General features: G+C 36.8%; 1 protein-coding gene across 6 annotated transcripts in view; it reads left to right on the top strand.

The window, feature by feature from the left end:
- LOC134793522 (3',5'-cyclic-AMP phosphodiesterase) overlaps nt 1-22,423 on the top strand; it is a 534,412-nt gene that overhangs the window by 224,575 nt on the left and 287,414 nt on the right. The window contains exon 2 of one of the 6 annotated variants that reach the window (XM_063765114.1): nt 12,835-13,096. The exons of the other annotated variants lie outside the window; for them this stretch is intronic. Coding sequence (XP_063621184.1) covers nt 12,948-13,096 — 149 coding nt within the window. The 5' untranslated portion in view covers nt 12,835-12,947. The remainder of the gene's footprint in view (nt 1-12,834; nt 13,097-22,423) is intronic. 6 annotated transcript variants of the gene reach the window in all.

Raw genomic sequence — 22,423 nt, 5'->3', positions numbered from 1 at the left:
AGATTCAAATTAGAATGGAACTGGAGACCTTTTTATAGGTCTCTGGGCGGCTAGAGGTTATATGGGAATGGGACTTAAAGCGCTCTAAGTGAGGTTTTGAACATGCCGTAGATATCTGTATCAAAGGTCGAATAAAAATATTTGAAGATAAAAAATTACCTATGATACCTATATAATTATTTAGTTCGGAATGTTTGGACTAAAAATTACTTCATAAAAACAAAAAAATATCGGTATTAAACACCTCCGTATAACAGGCAATGTGTACGCTACCTTTTCATGAAACAAACTAAATAATTTGTTTAGGATTACTCTGAATCAGGGGACCTCCGCAAACAGAAGGGCTTGTCGACAATGCTTTCACACATACATGTCATGTATTCCCAATGGTTGCACTGCCGAGGGATTGTTGACTTATCTAGCAAACCAGTATAACATAATGTGTTTAAGATCTATAACAATTTAGCCACTTAATTGGAAAGCGTTTTTTATGTCATTCTAGTTTTCACTCACCCTTGTTAATTAAGCATTCGGAACTAGTCCCCAGGTATAAAATTGTCATTAAAAAATATTTACAAATTATGACGTGCAAATTTTGCTCAAGCTGACGCAAGGCATTTATATGTTTGTGCCGTTGACATTTTGTTTACCCTCTTATATTAAATGTATGTCATGTGCAGATTATGAATCCATTTATCGAGTTACTAGTATTGTGTTCAAACTTGCGATTGACGTACGTACCTACTTATAGCTACGGCGAGATTACTGCTTAAAGGCCTGCAAATATGATACTATATACCCTTGATGAAGTCTTTCATTTCTCACTTTTAAATTATAATTTCTTACAATTTTAATGTAGTTTGTTCTTGTCTTAATTATGATTTGTTACTATTGCCGGCCTCCTCAATACATTTACAAACCGAACACGAAAGCAAACAAATGTCGGGAAAACTTGAAAACTTTGGGCCACTTTCGAATGAACTCAAAGAGTTTAGATAATGAGATGTTTCTTATTTATAATGTGCGCGTGTGGAAGTCAACACAATTAAAGAAGAAGTCACAAGACGAAGGAAATAATTAAGTTTACTGTAAACAAAATGTTAACAAGCTCTGAGCTCTGCCTTATACTAGGAACACCAGTGTTTTAAACTTCTCTTGATTCAGTCGTTACAACTTTCAATGCATGTTGAATTGCAGTACCAAGTACCAAGACATTCATAAAAACCGAATTCCCAATTTACGGTGACAAGGTTCTAAGCACCTACGATCAACGTTTTAATGAGCCGACAGTAGGTACGAGTACGTACCTTGTCACCGTGAATTGAGAATTCCGCTTTTATGAATGTTTTTGAGTGCGCTCCAGCATATTTGTATTACCGACGGTATATCAGAGATTGTGGAGGGAGACATATAATTAATAAGTTGCATTAGTAGTTAAATTTACATACCTAGTTGGGTAATTTTATTTAAAGTTGTACACTACACTTTTTTACAATTTGGACATTTTTATGTTATTTCTACTCAAAATCTAAAATTTGAGTAGAAATAACATTAAAATATCAGATTTGAAAAAAATACACCGTTAAATAAAATGGGCCAGTTATCTATTTACCCTCAATATCGCAAAATTAACCTTAAGTATAGCCACCGCGACAGTAGAGGTCATTAGTTAAAACATGTCACGTTACCCTAGCTTCGATATCAATTTTGTACTAATTGCCTTTTAATTAAGTGTTAAAATTTAAAATTTAAAACACGCTATGATCATTAGCAGACCTTAATTATGTTTTCGCAATAAGGTTTGTGTTAACTGTGACGATGTCATCGTTTGGCTTACCTATGTAAAATCGAACGTGTCGTGGGCATATTGTGTATTGTACGCGTCTGCTGACCGAGATTACAGCAGCAATTTTCTGTTCGGAATTTAACTGATCAGCTTTATAGAAGAGCAAAATGTATGCCATTTATTCTAATTAAATGTTGTTAAAACAAGTTGAAATGGGACTGGGCTGGTTATATCTGCTGAATGCCGGACGACTTGTGGGCCAAGTTAACCACGGAGTGGGAGTCCCACGAGTCTAACCGGCAGATCCGGCAGACCTCGTCGGCGAAGGCGGGATAACTTAGATTCCTTCTTGAGAGGCTGGCCAGGTATAGCACTAAACAGATACGAGTGGAAGTAGAGGGGGGAGGCCTTTGCCCAGCAGTTGGACACAGTGGGCTCTGAATGAATGAATGAATATACTAATTAAGTATGTATATATATCACGCCATAGTTGCTTACACTAAAATTAGTTGAGAAAAACTTGCCAAGAGCATTTCGGGCCATGCTCACTTGCTCAGTGTAGGGTAGTAAATGTTACCCTTTCGTCACAATAGGCAGCCTTGAATGGGTCTATTAGGTGATACTATGTTCATAATAAGCAAAATGGAGTATCTTCGCAGCACTTGTAGATCTTTTTACTAAGGGCTCTATGCAAAAACACCAAAACGGCTTAACCGATTCTGTTCGCTATAGTTTTCATTCAGTCTTTATTGAGCCCTACTTTCATAAGTTAGAGGGAGGAGAGGGGGCACATTTTCCTTTCAGAGCAGATCAAAAGCCTTTTGTCGAGACATGGCAGTTACAAATTAGTGTAAACTTCTATCAAACGATATAAAATTCCCTTGTTACTTGTGGTTTGTGCTTAACTGTCGTATGATAATAAAGCCATTCGATCTAAATAATAAGTGGTTACTTGACCCAATAAAGTGTGACATTGACGTTTTCTCTTTTTGATATTTTGGGCCAAAGCATGGATTGCACATTAATTAAACCATTTCGGAAAAGATATTTATATTGTACGTAGGTGATTACTAATTATGTTAAAAAAAAGTCAGCACCCAAATGATGCAGCCAAAGCATGCTGACTGATGACAATAGGATTATGTACTTAGACCAGTAGATACCTAGTAATTAAGATTTAGAGATTATGATTCGTTATTACCATTTGTTTTACGTAAAATAAGGTACGCATAGGAGCTACCATAGGAGGTTTATTCAGTAAACAGTGTGTGACTAACTACCAAATTGAGAGCGTTTAATTCGTAAGGTTTTGTATTGTGTATTTTGCGGAAGTAACTTTGGCGCCTAAGCCTTTTTTAAATAACGAATATGTGGATAGGTTGTAACAAATTCTGATAATGTAATGTAAATTCAACTCCTTATATAAAAAACGCATTTAACCGATTTGCAAGACCGAAGTGATCCCATAAGAGCACCGTGAACAAAGTTTTGTACGGTGCTCTAAAAAGTATCCTTTGGCCTTTTGCAGCTCTAGAGATGATACGAGTACACACGGGTTTTACGGCCCGGTTCGAACTTTAAACGATATGTTTTAGATATGTCAGTGTCAAATGTGACGTTTCATCAATCAAAAACGTCACTTTTGACACTGATAGATAGATAGATCTATTAATGGACGTATCTTTAAGTTCGAATCGGGCAGTAAGACTCTTTCAAACCTGTTCACTACCTACTTTCTTGAAGAACCCTTCCCCCGGGTAAATGTTGGCGAGCAATGGCAGGTCGGCAGTCAAAAGCCCTGTGCTGAAACATGATGCCGCCAGTGTATCGTGCCCTAATTTCATAGCCGTAATGTTCGGGTACCGACATTGATTTAAAATAGGACTGGTATGACTGTACAAAGTAGGAACACAAGTTCGTAGTAACATCGTAAACTAGCTAGTTACTCCTAGTTTAATAGGTGTTTGTCTTTTCCTTGTCATTGTGACGTAGTGGTCTTCCTCTAATTACTGTTGCACCATTGCGTGACCCTCTGCATTATACCTACCGTAATCAATAGTATGCCAATAAAATTAATTGATACCTACAACGAAGACCTTAGGCGCAGTGAGTGAGTTATTAAGGCAGTCCAAAGCTGTAACGAATGTTAAATATTTAACTTTAGTTATTCATTCGCCAACATTTTTACTAAGTTTTATGGCTCCTCTACACGAATGGCCAACGCCGGCCAATCCAAGGGACGCATTTATGCATTAGAGGGAGCAAGTGATATTACTCTCTCAGTCTACCGCATGGCTGCGTCCCTTGGATTGGCCGGCGTTGGCCATTCGTGTAGAGGAGCCATTAAGTCTACTGCAACACCAACGTTTGGGTGAATTAGGACACGTGAGATGAAATATGATACAAATTTTATTGATTGATATTCAATCGTGCGGACATCTAAAGGCTCCTCTTCACGTTGGGCCAACGCCAACGCCAACGAGGGACGCATTTATGCGTTAGAGGGAGCAAGTGCTATCTCATTCTACCGCATGGCTGCGGCCCTCGTTGGCGTTGGCGTTGGCCCAACGTGAAGAGGAGCCATAACGCTACCCTGAGATGTTGTTCCCATTGCATGCCTACCAAGCGTTGACGAATCGATTGCTAAACCCAACTAGTAGGTTCTCTTCAATTTCCTGGGTGTAGTTATTCCAGGTCTCCAGGTCACTATTTTGTTGGTTCACCTGAGTGGTTGCTCCGTTCTGTAAGGAACAACAATAAACGGCCTGGCTTTTGTTGATCGTTCCATCGGCTAAACAATGATGAATCATGTCAAACTTTTAATTAGGTGATGATAAAATTGAATAAGCAAATGGTCAGAACGCAGACAGGTGCAGATTCGCTAGATATTAACGATAAATCTTAACATGGCCACCATAACAGACCCACTGTTGTGAAAATACGACGAACGAACACTGCCAAAAACTGATTTGTAGGACTCAAATGTAGGAATATCATAGAATTTCTACTAGAGTAACCAGCAACAAGTTTCGTAGGAGGAATACCACCATATTTGCAATACATTATGAATCACAAGCCATCAAAAAGCGACGTAGGGAGAGGGTTCGTCGAACGTATGAGAATATTATTTGTTACTCCCTGCTCATATATTCTGTAATTCCACGCAGAATGTTTTAACACCTACAGCTAGAGATCTGTGAGAAACGATTATGTTCGACACGAAATTATCGCAGTATTACCGTGACGTCACGGCCGGGCGAGGCCCATTGTCCTTTTATCTCGTCGCTCGCCTGTTGTTAAACACGCGCGGATATTTTGGGCGCAGTTTTAATTAAAATTCACTTTCATAGTTCATCTTAATTAGTGGTTACGCGGTGACAGAGACAGATAATAAAATAAAATATATTCGTTAATTTTTCTAGTCTAAAAATGAGTATCACTTTTATCTAAAACACATTATGGAAAAATCTAAATAGGAAAATGTATCTTTACTAACTAATGTGACTAGGACTAGTCCACCCGTTCCTCTTTAATTAACATAGTTAGAAAAAGACGGGTAGTCTATCTCGCCGCGAGATACTGTCGCACCAATCATTTGCTAGGCCTACTGTTATTAATGTTATTATAACTACATAGGTATGTCTAAACTACGTTTGTTGATTTCCTTTTGGGAAATCCCGCAGTACTTTTTACGAAATAGGTACCTACTTACTACTTCCTTAGTTTTTACCACTAAGTATGTTGTATTAAGCCAGCTAAAATCCTTTACGTCCTGCTTATTTATGTATGTACCTACTTAATTTATTAGGTATAATACAGTAATTACACATATGAATATATATCTTAAGATGTAAAGAATTAGATGTTAGGTCGAGGTCCCTTTTAGCTGCGATTGGGGGGGACGAGGCTTCGTAACAACTAGAATCCATCCACGACACGTATCAAACTGCGAACTGCGAAGTTTCACTAAAGATACGGAAGAATTTATTATTCGGGACTTCGACACTTTCGAAAACGAGTTTCTGCTCCTAAAAACGCCTTTTGCCAGACTGGAGTATAGGGGAGAGGAGCCTAAAGCGGGTAGATGCTGTTTTATTTCTTGCGAAATTATGCATTTATAATAATAACGTGAACGAATATATAACACGATGCAAAAAAAGCGGAGTGTTAGAGTCGGTAACGCGCATGTAACACCTCTGAAGTTGCAGGCATAATCCATAGGCTGGATTATTAATGCGCTATGTTTGATCGAAATTGAGTAATATGTAATGTCTAGTTTGGCTACTTAGTATTTTTTGCTACAGTCGTGGCAAATGAGGTGAAGCCTTATCGCACAGAAACGCGTAAAACAATTGATGTATGCAATTGGCGAAGAGGTTTGCGGTGATAAAAATAAAACGAGGGTCGTAGCTAGCGTGCGAGCTGTGACGTCAGCAAATTATGTGGGCTTGCCACTTGTAACATCGGTCACTTTATCTAACTCGTATACCAATGCTTATGCTGTTGCAGAAGCTACCTTAACTTACAGATATTAGAGTCCAATCTGGCTTGTCTTTAAAGTACGCGGTGAACTTTTGGAGGTTGTACGCTTTACGTTAGGATTATTGCCAGCCTGTACGCCAACTGGAAGTGATTAGGGATTTTATTGTAATGACAACCATGCCCTTGGATTATTATACTTCAGAGAAGTGGAAACGCTTTTACGGTTAACTTACGATTTAAACAGCTTAATACGAATCAGGATATTTGTAGTACCTATCGCTATCGTGAAGTATCGTTAAAACTTTGATCCCTGCATTATGATTACTTATTGTACCTGCTATGGCGATTGGATTTAGTTTATTTTTAACGAGTTTAAAAAACCAATATTAAGGGGCTACCCGAGGTTTTCATCGATTTTTGACAAGTTTTGAATCGTATCTCCTTTTTTTGCACTACAGATAGAATTATAAGACAAACGGTTATTGGTTTTTCAATCTTTTATCTCCGGTTTTGTCCACCGGATTTTGAAATAATACTTATTTGTTATGATTTTTTTAAACATTGTTTAAAAAAACACTTTTGTATCTAGTTTGCAGTGAAGGATCTTACATGTACGAAATTGGGTTTGTCTTTGACGTCTCGAAAAACGTGTCCAGGGTTTTAATTTTAAACGAATTAACACAAAAGTTATGGCCAGAAAACCAGATTTTTAGCCTACAATTGTTCAACTTTGATGACAAATATCTCAAAGACAATGAACTTTGAAGTAAATATGGGATACTATATTGCTTAAAGCCGTTGCTGTTAATATAATAAGCTACAAAAAACATTAGAAAACTAAGGGATTCAGATCGAAGGTCATTGGCGTGGGGTAGCCCCTTAATAAATATAACCAAAAAATGAGATCTTTTACCAGATCACTATTGCTTCATCAAATTGGGGCTAAAAGTAATTACTTTCAGTTGCATTAAGGGTATAAAATGTATTTATATGCGATATTTTTAATTATTCAATGAACATACATACATAGATGTTCCTTGGCATAGGCCAGTTTGCTTTTTATAGCCAATTTGTGAGAGCAACAGACAGTTTTAATGAAGCGTATTTGTACGTAATTTGTTTATGTAACAGAAATAATTGTTTGTTTATTAAAACGTTTTAGCGATGCTAAAAATGGATATAAGTAGGTTTTTAGGCCTTACGTGTCATGTGTCATGTGTCTGCAGTTAATGTTTTGTACAAGTCAGTAGTATCCAAATAGTATGTGGTAGTATTAAATCACTTTATACATATCTTTAACCATCGCCTGATCTACACGTTTTGTGAACATAGAAGTCCCATAACTTCTTTGCTAGTTTAACTTTTATTGCCATGTTCATAAAATATTTTACCTATATAATGCACCACCTGTTCCGCTTATGGTCTGTCATTGTAGTATAATCACCAGACACATCTAGCAAATTAGGAACGTGCGTATATTAGTCTAAGAGCTAGTACTCTGTGAAACAGTATACAATTTATAGGACTTTTTTTTGTTAGCCTGGTTTAGTGTCCCACTGGTGGGCAAAAGCCTCCCCTCCTTTCCTCCACTTTACCCTGTCATTTGTACGTTCCCGCCAATCCGGATAAAATGCATCCAAGTCGTCCCGCCAAAAGTTCTTTAGATAAGTGACAATGATATCCTTATTATCTGATGATCTGAGTCTCTAGTAGCTATTTATTGGTGGGAATTGGGTGGCGGGTTAACAAAGGTGTTTTAAAATCAATTGAAGATGGTCACTTTGTTAAGTCTTGGCTCTGAGCAATTTTTTACCCCACTACAACAAAATCAGAATAAAGGCTTAGGTATTGTTTGAGCAGCCGATGTAGGTATGTACAGTCATGTCTAAAAATATCGATACGAACAAAGTCTCAAAAATACACGACCTTATTGCCCATATTATTAAGGTGTATATACATATTTTTGGCACTTTGTTGTCGGTACTTTTATCTATATTTTCAGACGTGACCGTACTTAGATGTGTGTGTAGGTGCGGGTAAGTTAGTGTGATTATGTGAGTTATCGATTCCTTTTTATGGTTCACAGGCTAGTCTATTGTTTCTTTCAATCTATTTTACAAGCTCTTTGCTGACCTCTGGTACTTTAAAATGCTGTCAGGCGTCCGGAATAAACGATAAATATAGCATAGAAGATGTACACAAGAGGGGTCTCAATGCTCTTTTAATTATTATGGTAATTCTTTTCCTGGAGCAAGCTCTTAGTCTATTATCATTTACGCGTTGGGTATTTAGTTTAATTTAATCAAGGCGCGTCACGCTTTGTGTAACTTGATGTCCTATTTAGGAGTCCTTATCTAATTGACAGGATGTTAAGTAGTGGGTTAGTATATTTGGATGCTTTATCTATATTTTGTATGTAAGTACGATAACAATACGTACTAGGTCACACTAGTGTTCTAATTCGGTGACTAACTAAACGAGTACAGTCACCTTCAATAATATCTATGTTACTCTGCTAAGGCCGCAAAAATATGTGAGCTCTTATGGCTCTACAAATAAGATCGTGTCACACTGTAGTGCATATAATTTTGGCGACTTAGAAAAATACAATGTTGCTTTAAGATTATTGCCAAATGGGGATGACATATATAATATACCTAATATATAATAAATAGTAATACTGTATATATTATTTACTTATAATGTAAATCTAGTTTTGAATGACAATAAAGGCTTCGTCACACAGGCGGGGCGCTCCGCTTTTACATACAAAACGCTCACGCCGCGCTCACGCCCCGCCCGGAAAACGCGCCAGTGGGACGGAACCTTAAGTGAAATATTGGTGACCAGTTTGCTGACAAAAATAAGAGTTAATTATAATTAACTTTGTTTATTAACCCCGTTCTTTGCCTGAAGCGCCACAATATGGAAGCTCTGACACATGCAACAGCAAACATTCCCCAGCTTTGTTTTGTTAGAATTTTCTTTTGCTCTGCGCTCGTACGAGTATCTCCAACTGCAGGCAGTATAATGTTTTATTGCTCCAGCTATTCATTATTATGAATAGGCACATTTGATATGAGTATTATTGTTCATTGTTACAGAGTTCATTCATTCCTATGCGCCTTATTTAGGCGATCCATTTGTGACGGGCCTTTGTTTATATTTTCATTAGCCCGTTTATTTCCAAGGCGCCTTTATAATCATTGTGAATAACTGCGTTATATTTATACAGTCATACTGGTTTTATTTGGGTTTAAATTTATTGTGTGTTTAAATGTAAAAATAACTAAGCACAAGCTCACGCAGGTACCTAAAAAGATAAAAGGTGCATGTGGTTATATGTGAACATGTTAACCCACAGTGAAATATATATATTTTTTATTTGTACTTATCCTTGGGAACCATAAAAGTTATGACTTATGATTTCCCTTGAAATAACGTTAAAAAATTAAATAATAATATTCTCAGAACGCAACTTTGCAATTCAACTAAAATGGAGATCAACTTTGAAACAATTCTTATCGTATATACATCATAAACATTTTCACAAATACCTACACGTGACAGTTTATTGACTCTAAATTATATTTCCTAGCATAATTTAACCAAAATGTACCTTAGGTCTTGTTTGTACGGTATAAAGTTAAACGCCTGCCGGTTATGAACGGCAAATAGCTTCGGCGGTGTGCGTGCAGCGAGCTAGTCAGGCGCTTCGCGCACGCAAAGGTCGAGATCGCCGATTAATCGCAATACATGCTTACCCTCCAAGCCTTCACCTTCCCCTGGCGACTCAGCACAATAACTTATCGTAAGCTACGTCCTTCACGGTCATGGCCTTACGGGGCTTACGGCTTTCCTGTGACCGCATATCAAACATGACGTTTACTTATCAATATATTTGTGTCCATGAATCGACGCAGACGATGGATAGCTATTTCCGTGATTGATGTTGATGTTCCGTGTTTGACATGCTTTCACTAGTATCAATATTATTCTTAACCAACTATCTTAAAAGTATTGGATTTGTATTTATTTTTGTCTTAAAATTACGATTCCGTTGATGATGGCGTTGATAGGTATTTAGGTTTCATTACTTGGGCCATATATGGTAAAGGAACATCGATACGTACCTTCTATCTAATTTTGTCAAATGCTCATAAAGACTCGAACACGTTCTAAGCGCCTATTTTGTAACAAAATGTCCGAAAAACCGGAACGTGCAGTTCCCGATTTACAAAGGAATTAACGTACCGTTTGTTCTTCCCAATTGACACACGCTGTTGTAGAAGCAGAATAATGTTAGGTACATTACACTACATAAACAACACACACCTTCTGTAATAATAAAGATCGGCTATACCAGTCCAACATGTCAATATTTAAATTCTTTAAATCAACAGAGGACTAGAAAAACTATCTCTAATTAAACAACGATTTGCTCACTAATAATAGTAATAATGCTGGCAAGATATCTTTTTACGTAATTAGTCGAAATAAGCTTCGGCTAAGAGGTGAAATATACCAGCCTTGACGGCAGGGTCGCGCAGATTTAGGCAGACAGCCAACAGATGGGACAGTTGTTACGGTCGAATCAAAAAACGTTATTGCCTGTGATGGTTTTCCTTTTCCTTTTCACGCTTCGATTCTTTTTTTGTGACCCAAATAACTTTGTAAATTCTTTCAGACCAGTTATCATGCCTAATAAATAAACCTTTAAATTAATTGTTATAGTTTTAAAAAAAACTAAATGTGTGGCTTTATGACGTATTAAATAAAGGAATTTAATTTACTACTGTTGTAAGTCATGACTAGGTGTATATACTACGCATTTTTGCAGAAAGTTATAAGAACGTTGTTGATTGTATAATTAATAATATCTGGGAGACAGAGCTTTGCTCGGAAAACATATATAAAAACTCAAAAATGCGAGTTTTCCCAGAGATAAGACCTAGCTAGATCGATTTTTCGCCCCTAAAACCGCCATATAGCAAATTTCATTGAAATCGTTAGAGCCGTTTCCGACATCCTCGAAATATATATATAAATAAATTCATATATCTACATGAATTGCTTGTTTAAAGGTATAAGATTTATCAAGTGATTAAAAGATGTAACCTATTTATTTTCTAAATATAAAAATAATCTTCAAGCGAAAAAGCGCTGGTAGCCTAGCGGTAAGAGCGTGCGACTTTCAATCCGGAGGTCGCGGGTTCAAACCCCGGCTCGTACCAATGAGTTTTTCAGAACTTATGTACGAAATATCATTTGATATTTACCAGTCGCTTTTCGGTGAAGGAAAACATCGTGAGGAAACCGGATTAATCCCAGTTTTTACCCTCTGGGTTGGAAGGTCAGATGGCAGTCGCTTTCGTAAAAACTAGTGCCAACGCCAATTCTTTGGATTAGTTGCGAAGCGGACCCCAGGCTCCCATGAGCCGTGGCAAAATGCCGGGACAACGCGAGGAAGAAGAAGATAAAAATTATCTTCAAGATCAATGAGGAGAAGGTTTGAACGACGAAGTGAACTTTAGCTGTACATGTTTATACGAATTATGTTTACCATTGACCTCTGTTCGCCAATCAGCCTATATGTACGTTTATATAATAAGATTATAGAGCTTAATAGTGTCCATTCAAGGTGAGAATCGTTTAACGAATATTTCGCATTTAACGTCGCGCCGTAAGCGGATAAAGCTATGTGGCTTCTCCGAGTCTCCAACAAAGCCGCTCGTCCGTCAATATGGGTATATTGACAGACTACCTGCACACGTAACAACCATTGGTTGAACGAGCTAGAGCGACTTGAGTTTTTGAGCTAACCAGTGTAATCTAACCTCTAAATCCCTAACAAACTAAGCGGACTCGTAAATCGTACTTAAATTGGTCCGTTGCCCGTGTTCGTAAGTTAGGGTTAGGATGACACCCCAGCCCTGTGTATCTGGGGTTTATCTAGTTTTCCTGCATTAAATATGCGAATACTATTGTTAAAATTAAAACGTCATATACGCATACCTTGGTGTTGCTGCTACGCTCTTTTGCTGTTCAGTCAAGAAACAATAAAGTTACCGGTGCAGGGGATATTTTCATTTTATCAAGCACTGGAGATTACCTTTTTAATCTTTACTAGGTAAACCTAAGCGCAACATACACACTGGGCACACTGGCTTTTAACAACACATCTTTGCGAAATAAATTAACCTTGTATCACAATTGGCAGAACGCAGCTGTGTATATAAAAATGCAACTACCCCAAACATAAATCAATCTAAATGTGAATGTAATAATTTAATTGCAATTTTGAATAATATTGTAGATGTAGAGTAATGCATGTAGCAATACTCGCAAAATTCGCTCATTTCTAGCCATTCATACGACTTGATTGCATCTCACCTGACTTGTAGCTATCAACATAAGACATGTTAAATTTCCTTATTGCATTTTAGTGCCAAAGCGTTTCAGCCAGTTGTGATTCGATAAGTGTCTCATGTAAAACAAAGACATACTTTTACGTCAAAGATACGACTTTGTTTTACTTACGATACAAATTACTTAATTTTAGGTAGATAGTGAAAAAAATCCGTTATACGGTGAAAAAATAATCCAAAAAGGAGAAGGAAAAAATCGAAGATAGACGCGGCATGTTAGTTAAACGAGAGGATACGAGTAAAGGATCGTGATGAGCGGAAGGCACCTGCGTGTGCCCGAGCTGCGCGTGAGTGGAGCGCCACCGACGGCCGACGAGCAGCCCGACGAACCGAGCGCGCTGCCGCCGTTCGGGCTCACGCTCGCGAGCATCCCCAGGAGGCGGCACTCGTGGATATGCGGGTAAGCGGTTTACAATAATGTACCTATGTAATAGGGTGACTGCTATAGTTATTGGCCACTACATAGTAATTATTGGCCTTTCCTAACAAATCAGAAAGAAACAAGCCAATGGAAGCCTTATTGTTAAGAGCGGCCAATTACTTACTATGTAGCGGCCAATAACTATAGCAGTCACCCTAGTTATTCTCACCATGCTCATCAAAAATCAAGATAGAAACAGGCTTTCTTGTCGCTTAGTAATGTTTAAGACTTCTGTAAAGGGAACTTGTATGAACTACCGGGGGCATAGCATATGAGCCCCCGTTTTCTTGGCGCGTAGTGTAGATGTCAAGTTTAAGCTTACAATTTAATCCACAAGATGGCAGGTTAAATTACATACCATAGCAGGGGTGCGAAACTCCTGACTTCGGCCAAACTCGGCTCCGCTCGGCTCAGCATTGCTCCGAGCAATTATTAGGGTTGGCACCACTTGACTTCCTTTTGCGTGCACGACCACAGATAAGATAATCACTTGAATTTTGACAACCCTAAATAGCCGAAAGGGATAGTGCCATATATTAGAAAGAATAGTATGATTCGACCCTGAACCGCTGTCAAACTTCGGTTTTGTAGGAAGTTTCCTTTCTGTACGGTAGTACTATTATTTATTCTGTGACCATAGGTTAAATTAGGTTAAATTATGTTTTTGACACGTCCCACTGTCGACAATTTGGGATCCAAGGTGTCGTTTTTTTTTACTATCCTATTTGAGTGTCCCACTGCTAGTCAAAGGCCTCTCCCCTTAATTTCCACGACTCCCGATTTGGTGTATCCTCCGGCCAGTTGTTCAGGAAGCTGTCCAGGTCATCCGCCATCTCCGTTTGGGCCTGCCGCGTCCACGTCCCTCTACCGGCATCCACTTGGTGGCTAAGCTAGCCCACCTCTCCGAATGCATGCTGTAGACGTGACCGGCCCAGTCCCATTTGAGCCTAGCGGTTTTCTCTCCTACGTCAGCAATGCGGGTTTTAGAGCGCAGCGTGGTGCTTCTTATGCGATCAGTTAGTTTAACACCTAGAATACTGCGCTCCATGGCGCGTTAGCAAACCTTCAGTTTGGACTTCTGAATCTCTGTGAGTGACCAAGTTTTGGCACCGTAGGTTAGAACAGGCAGAATATACATGTCAACGAGTTTGCGCTTCATTGACAATGGAAGGTCGCCTTTCATTAGCTCCTTCATGGACCAGTAGCTCTTTCAGGCATTTTGAACACGGCGCTCAACTTCCTTGTCTTGCCTGTTGCTGAAAGAGACTAGCTGGCCCAAGTAGATGTACTCGTTAACATAGTGTATGATCTGCCCCTCCACCTCGACACTATTAAGTTTCTATTAGGTGTCGTTAATTAATTAATTTTATCTCAGTCAAGGGGACAAAGGCTTATACACCGTGGGCTCGAGTAACATTTTTTAATCCACTTAAATTGATACGTTAAAATATGTTTATAATCTATACACATACTGTGATAGAATTGTAAAGCAATGTCATGTTCATAAACAGACGCCATAATTTCAATAATAATAGCTTCAATCATTAACCAAAATTGATCACAGATAGAAATTGCAATTACAATCAATCTAAATATGACTTCTCCAAATATGAAAGCCATTATCATAATACAGAGTTGGCACAGTAAATTATTATTTGACATATTGGTTGGAAACTGTTCTCCATTAATAGCGGCTGTCAGAAAACTCATAGCGTCGAACGCACACGTTTCCACATGATAAAGTGACAAATTCTATTGTACTTATAAATGAAATAAAACTGACGTTATGCTTAGCGAAACACCATGTAACGTTTTATCTGCAAGCTCACAGTTGTCATCAGATCTCTTATGATAAAAAAACAACGGGTTGCACTCCGGAAGTGCCGACAGAAGTGAAAACTCAATGACTAGTCCAAAATGTTTGCAGCACTATGTATAATTGACCCATCCTCCTTTCTATTGAAAAACTTTAGTTCCGAAATTGCTGGCCAGTGAGCTTAAATTTGTAGCGTTAATTGTTTAAAATTCGAATAGAAATTGTAAAATTACCTTGTAGACCTCGCATCTAAATATATTTGGTCATGATATTTTGAGTTTTATTCACCAGTACTAGAGTTCACTTTTATTAGCGATTTCATCAAGATGTAACTTTATTGAATTATATTGGAGTGATATAAAGTTAGAATGTAACTGTGAGATCCTCGTATTTCAGCCCGTACAAGATTAGAACATTGAGCTTTATTGCTTAATATAAAAGTCCAGTTTTAAATAATTGACCTGATTATGATACGTTATGACTAAAGTTCTTTGGTGAATAAAAACGAAACAGCAGAGGTTACGCGTTACGCTGTCTCGAGTCATAGACTGAGGATGTTTTGTCTGTGTCTCGAGTTTAACATTTTTTCCCCACCTCAAAAAGTGCACAGCGCCGCTAAAAAATAAAGAAAAGTTCGATTATCTCGAAAACCATGAAACTTACTAGTTACTAGACCTATAAGTCTATTTTCAGAACAAGCCTAAGATGCCCTGTTTGTTGTTAGGTTATCCATTAATTACCGGACACACAGTATATAACTACTTAATTACGTGGATAAGGAAAAGTCATCACGCGTCATGAGCATAAACAAAATGTCGACCACCTGTCTTCACTAGGTTCACTTGTTCGGTTATAATTATAATAAATTCGTTTGGCATGGCAAGTACAGATGAATTATTTCAAATGACGGTGTTATTTTCATATTATCACGCTATAAATTTGATTTACAGATCCTGTGGTTGTAATAAAGGTCTGCGCTGCGTTCATTTAGCACCCATCACGCCAAATTGAATTTTGTATTAGTTCATTATTCATTCGATACTATATTTATTTTATGTAAAATATTTTAAATAGCTCTAATAGGTTACAGTTGTAATAAAGTCTACAAGTATACATACCTTGATGAACTAATAAGTAACAATGCTTTTGTTACTCGTATTGCTTTTGATTATTTACTTATTGTAAGCAAGGTATTCTTTTGTAAATTTCATTTCATTTTCCCAATATAGCTCAAAGGCTACGTGATGTTATCAATGCAAGTCTTTCACAGGGATCGAATGTTCTTGGTTCGATTTTTCCTGGATTAGATTTTGTATGGATTATATTCGACATCAAGGGTTACTCCGTGACTCGAAGTGGGGCTTACCCGATGGAAGCGGTACATACGAGTATTTAGATGAAAATTCGTGATGTAAATCTTAAGTTCCACGAATAAAGCCCACTTGGTACAACGCGACGTATCTTCGGTTGTTCATAATTGTATTTGTACCTACCTGGATTGTTTTCAGCGCACAGCGCAGACTAGTCACCAAGACAATATCGGTTAATATTCATGAGAGGCTCTCATCGTTTAAACAGTGGCCTGTCCTGAACATTAGCACAACAATGGCGGCCACGTGAATGCTCATTCCGAATGACCTCGCCTATTGTGCCGTGATCTCGGTCTTCGGCTGTTTTTGCCTTCGCTTGGTAGAATGCTTTCACCCGAACGTCTCCGATGACGGGACGATATCGAAATGTTATCGCAGATAACATGTGCCTTGACCCGGCCAATGAAAATGACCCAATTTGCTTGCATAGGTTTTCTCGTATAATTTTGGGCTTATAAACGTCACTGCCGCTGTGCCAGATAGATTCATGAAAATACTGGCGCAGCGGCTACCTAAGGCACCAATAGTGTTCTATTTCCTCGTAATGTATTTCCATAGTACTTTTGTTGCGGTCCGAACACTATCAGTAAGAATTTCATGAATAATCTTGTCACATTTCTATTTTTACATTTGTTTTAATTTCATTCTAAACACAACCCTTTCAATAGAAATCTCATTACTTAGAAGTAAAAACATTATTACCGAAACTTAGCCGCATAGATGTTTAAAATTAAAAATAGTACATTCAATTTGTTCATATGACACTGTGATCTCATTAAGCCTTAATTACGGAGGCTTTAACACTCTCCATATGTCACCGGAAATGTGTTATGTGCGGTAGTTAAGTTAAATAGGAGAGTAATCCAGGGTTGGGGCTGTTCGGAGGGTGAGGACAAATACTATACTGTAAACATGAACTATAACATTAGCATACATATACGCGTTCCTTATACATAATAGTTTTAAGAAAATAAAAAAATATAATATTTATTCATTTTCACTCAGTTTTTACTAGTTTCGGTCGGTTGGTCAGGTGGACGGTTGTGGTGTGGTTTGATGCTCTTGTAGAAAATAGTAATATGGTACATTAATTTAGTAGCCGCCGTAATGCATAACTACAGTTTTCTTATTATTTCTCCAACACATCTTGACATTTTATTTTGTTAAGTTTTCATAACAATCAAATTACTTGTATTAAGTATAATTTTATTATAATACATTCTTGGCGATGTCTAAGTTGGGTTTGGGAATTGGCGCTGACCTTTTAACCCAGAGAGGAGATAGGCCTTGTTGAGATTAGTTCTATTTCCTTGCGAAGTTTTCCTTTACCATGTCGTAAATACTTAACAATGTTTTATACACAGTGTACGCAATCTTTATAGGGAATATAACAGTGTCGAACTCGTGGTCTATATCCTTACTCCGAGAAACTACAATTAGTTTCCTAACCAACCCAATGTACCTACAAGTCTGGGTTCGAACCAACTAGAGTTAAGATTCTCAGGGAATAATTAATTTTATTGATATTTACAATTCATTAAAAAAAAACGCAAACCAATAGTGTTAATTAAATGAATTGTAAATTCTAATTCTAATGTAGGATATTAGATCGACCACTACGAGTATGTCATACTGATAAATCTATTGTGATCCATGATAAGTAAGATACACTTGAATGTAAGTTAAGGGAAGTACGGAATCGTGAAACTACTTTAGTGCCCTACAACATTGCAGTTGTTGAAACTTACACCACAGTGTTTGCAACAATCTACGAGTAGATTGTATGTTTACTACATTTCACTGTAGGGAAAAGCTATTCAGTCCTGCAATTATATTCTGTGCTTTCTTTGCCAAATACAAAGATTACATATTTTCCCATGTTGTTCTTGTAAGTAGAAAACAAAAGACATGAGAGTCATGTAACTCTGCAGTTTCTTTGTCATACAGCAGTTCCTTTGCATAATGTTTTATATTAAACAGAACCCAGGGAATGAACGGTCTGTCCAAATACTGCGCTAAGTGATGAAAAAAGTTGCTTTGGTAGGTTCATCGAACTGAAATATTCATCGAGTAGTTTCTTCGTTTTATTTACAACCGAATACACCACTATCGACTAGGCTCAGGAGGGCGTTAAAATTGCTTCATTACCGCAGTTCAGTTTATTTAGATACCTATTCATTTCTTTCTTGTGAAATATAAAGGTTTTTCTTTTAAAGAAGCTGCGTGTTTTCACATCATATGACTTGCGCAGCGTAAATTATGTTTAGCCCACACACAAGTCAAAGCATTATTTAAATAGGTAACATTGCAGAAGGGATGCCGAGAGCGTTTCACTTTTCCAGGCAACGATGGGTCAATAAATAAGATCCATATTTACTTTTTTGAGATAAAGGTTATGTTGAATCTAATAAGAGTCAATCAAATTAGACCCCTGCTAAAAATAATATATTTTGCAATCAACAAATTTAAAAAAAAGAGGTCTCTATATTTAGTAGTTACCTGAAGACAGAATTAATTATACAGAATTGAGAATTAAGATCAAACCATAAAAACAATGAATAGAATGTTTTTTATCGGAATCACCAAAAGACATCGTGATTTAACCGATTTTGAAAAGGTTAAATTTGTATTTAGTCATCAGTTATATATAGAGACGACGTGCAAATATGATCGGCAGGAAATTGAACAATCTCTGGAATAGGAAATCACCCTTTGATGCCAATTACTGTTTCGAAGCTGCCCGTTGACAAACATTCGTTGCCTGTTGCCATATGATGGCTGTTGACAGCATAACGTTTATTTCGACGAATTTTAAAACAGCATCAGGTATAGCGTGATTTTTTCACGATTTATGATTTTGACATAGTTACGTGGATTTCTTGGATTTGGTGGAAGGGACGGCCGTTTCTCCATACGAAAGTAGTCCCCATTTTCCTCTCTGGATATATATATATTATTTTTGGACAATGTTTTTACATAATTGGATGTATAATAACCATAGCTATGCCCCTACGTTTGACTTTTTTTAGATTTTTTGACCACCTGGTAAAAATTAGAAGCGAAAAACAGATTTCATACAATTTTTTAAATGCTCCTAACTCTTATAATAATTTAAAATTCAAAAAAATCTAACGTAGGGGCATAGCTGTGGTTGATATACAACAAATTATGTTAAAATATTTTCAATAATGTGAATATCCAGAGAGGAAAATGAGGACTACAATATAAATTAAATCAAAAGCGGGTCCTCCACTTTCGTCTTAATGGCACGATAATCTAGGAAAACATTATATTTGTAGTTACGTCTTGAATTACTATAAATAATGTTTATACAGGATATATAAATAATGTTTACAAAGCAAAATGTTTCTCGTCTTGTCATAATTAATTTAATGTATCCTACCCTTTTCTTACCCTAACATACAGAACCGACATGAGAGTAGGGCATATACTTATTGTATAAATTAACTATCGTCCTCAAAATACCCGGGACTCCCTTTTGACTAAAACCGTTAATATTTTCGGTATTAAGTTGAATTTCAACAAATGTCACTTGACTCACTAAGCCCCTAGATAACACGATGCAAGAAAACGGGAGGCTTAGCTCTTCACAACTTTGCTGCCAAAGCTAGAGAACGAACATAACGTACAGAACAAGATTTTGTGATTTTAGCAAAAAGTAGTTTAATTATTAAATTGTTATTTATAACTGTCACACTCAGCTTTAAGCTTAGATTTTGCTGTTATTAATGTATTTATTTAGTTGTGACTCTCGGATGAATTTATGAATTTATTTAGTGAATTTGGCTTATATAAATTGTATATCCTGGACTTTATTTGGGAAATAATCAAATTAATAGTGCAAAAAGCTATATTTTAATAAAATAAACATTTCTGAACAAAACTTCTTTCATATTGTACCATAAACGAAAGAATATAATAAAAGTTACTATTTGATGTCTGTGTTTTGTGTCCCCATGTTATGAATAAATATTACGCGTCAACATTTGACCCCACCCCGGCAGTTTTTCTGGGCTGCAATAGTGAATTCAGTAGTTTTCCAATACTATTTATATTTCGCTCTGCTTTTTAGTCTATGTATTAGAAGGGGGCTAACGCTAAATTGTTGTTTTTATATTGAATGCTTACCCGTTTCAATTAAGGACAATTTTCATGAAAAATATCACACGGAAAATTAAATACTAAATACCTATATCTATATTTATAGGGCACTTCAACCAAAACCTTAAAGGGGTAAAGTTGGCTAGATAGAAAAAAATCATGAATCAGCTAGTAGCTGGTAATATTGGCGAGGGTTCTGACCACTTGACCAGTAAAATAATAAACCGAGTAATTTAGATAAAAGACCCGTGCGATGGTAATTTCTCTTAATGCACATTTTTTTTGGGGGCAGTACATTTATTTTTCGGGTTTATACCTAAATACAAACTAAAATCGTAACATTATAATAGGTGGGTAGATACGAATCATCTCAATGCACTTAAATATTGCAACAGGGTAAAAAAATCATTACTTTTTTTAAACATGTACCTACTACATTTTTCAGCTTAATTGTTGCTCTAATTACTACGTCATTGAATTAAATTAATTAAGCATACTTTCACAATTAAATATGAATCCTTACTGTAAACATGTTGACGTTACACGCAGTCACCATCATAATCTCATCGAAGTGTTAAATTACTTCATTACCTTAAATAACTTCCCTAGAAGTAAATTTCATTCGGAACCCGACTTTCAATCATTTTTGAAGTGATTGTTATACAAAAAGGTCAATAACAATGAAGCCTCTGTTGTCTTTTTAATATCACAAATTACTTGTGGCAATGAGCTCAGTCGTACGTTACTCAAAGGAGGTTGTCAAATCGTATTTGGTATTTTAAATATGTAAAAGGAAAAAAAACTGATTTCATGTGTCTTTGTAAAATCTACAGTGGTTTACGAGTATTACGGTTATTAGTAATGACATCTTGACTGCTTACTTATTTTCATTTTAAGATTGCAAACATTAACTTAATGTCAATGAAAGGAAATAGGTACATATTAATAAATTAATAGGGCAATTAATAAATTTGAAACGGTCAAAACCATTTTAATGAGTGTCGAGCTTGGCAATCTTAAAATGAAGTCGAATAAAACGGTATTTGGGCGATGCGCGTTTTATTCAATTTAAATAACAACACGAATTTCATATAAAACAACGTTTTCCCTCCCCAAAACCATAAAAAAGTAATGCCATAAAATTTACAAGGCAGGCGCGTTAACTGTTTCTTTGCGACCACAACGCACTTACCAATTGTAATTATTCCCAGTCCCCGCAATTCGATTTAAGTGCACGAATAAAATATGCCAGCCAAAGGGATGCCGGTTTCAGGAATGGGGTTAAATTGAGGTATTATCGTGATTTACTGAAAACTGTGAAACGGTATAAAAGGTCCCAGGGCCGGTCTCGTTACGTGGATTAGTACTGATGAAAGGTAAGCTACGGTGGCTTCTAATTAGGTTCGTACCTACTACAAAGTTTATATGCGTATACTATGCATCTTTAGGTATTTAAATAAAAGTAAACAATTTGTACATTTTCGGGTAGTTATAACATTTATTGGTTAACCACTGAATGACCTGACTTTAACCTACATTATTTGGTCATGTATTGTTTTCATCTACGCTCAACAGGCTTAAGGAGCCATTTGAGGGTAGATTTTGTTTACTTTTATTTAAATACCTAAAGATACAGACTATAGTGATGGTGAAAAAGGTTTATAGTTAAAAAAAAATTGTTAATTTGACATCTGCAGCTTTTAAAATACGTTTCGATTATTTCCTTTTTTACCCTGTTTCCAACGAAGTGAGTAACGGAAATGGCGTACCTATACATGAACTCCGTTGTTCGACTACACTCCCCGTTTTAAATTGATTAATTATACGTAGGCCGAGTTGAGTCCTGTGTAACGGCTTTATTCCTGTCTAGTTAGTCGGCAAAGTGTTTAACACTCCAGGCCACCATACTAGTTATTCCTCTTAATAGTTGCGCGATTGAGTTCAGAGTGGACCCAACATAATGTGACCTCGAGATCTATAGCAAGAGTACGTAATCAC

The sequence above is a fragment of the Cydia splendana genome, chromosome 9 (assembly GCF_910591565.1).
Source record: "Cydia splendana chromosome 9, ilCydSple1.2, whole genome shotgun sequence".
NCBI lineage: Eukaryota > Metazoa > Arthropoda > Insecta > Lepidoptera > Tortricidae > Cydia > Cydia splendana.
Note: the sequence above shows the minus strand (reverse complement) of the source record. Positions and strands in the feature narration are given on the sequence as shown.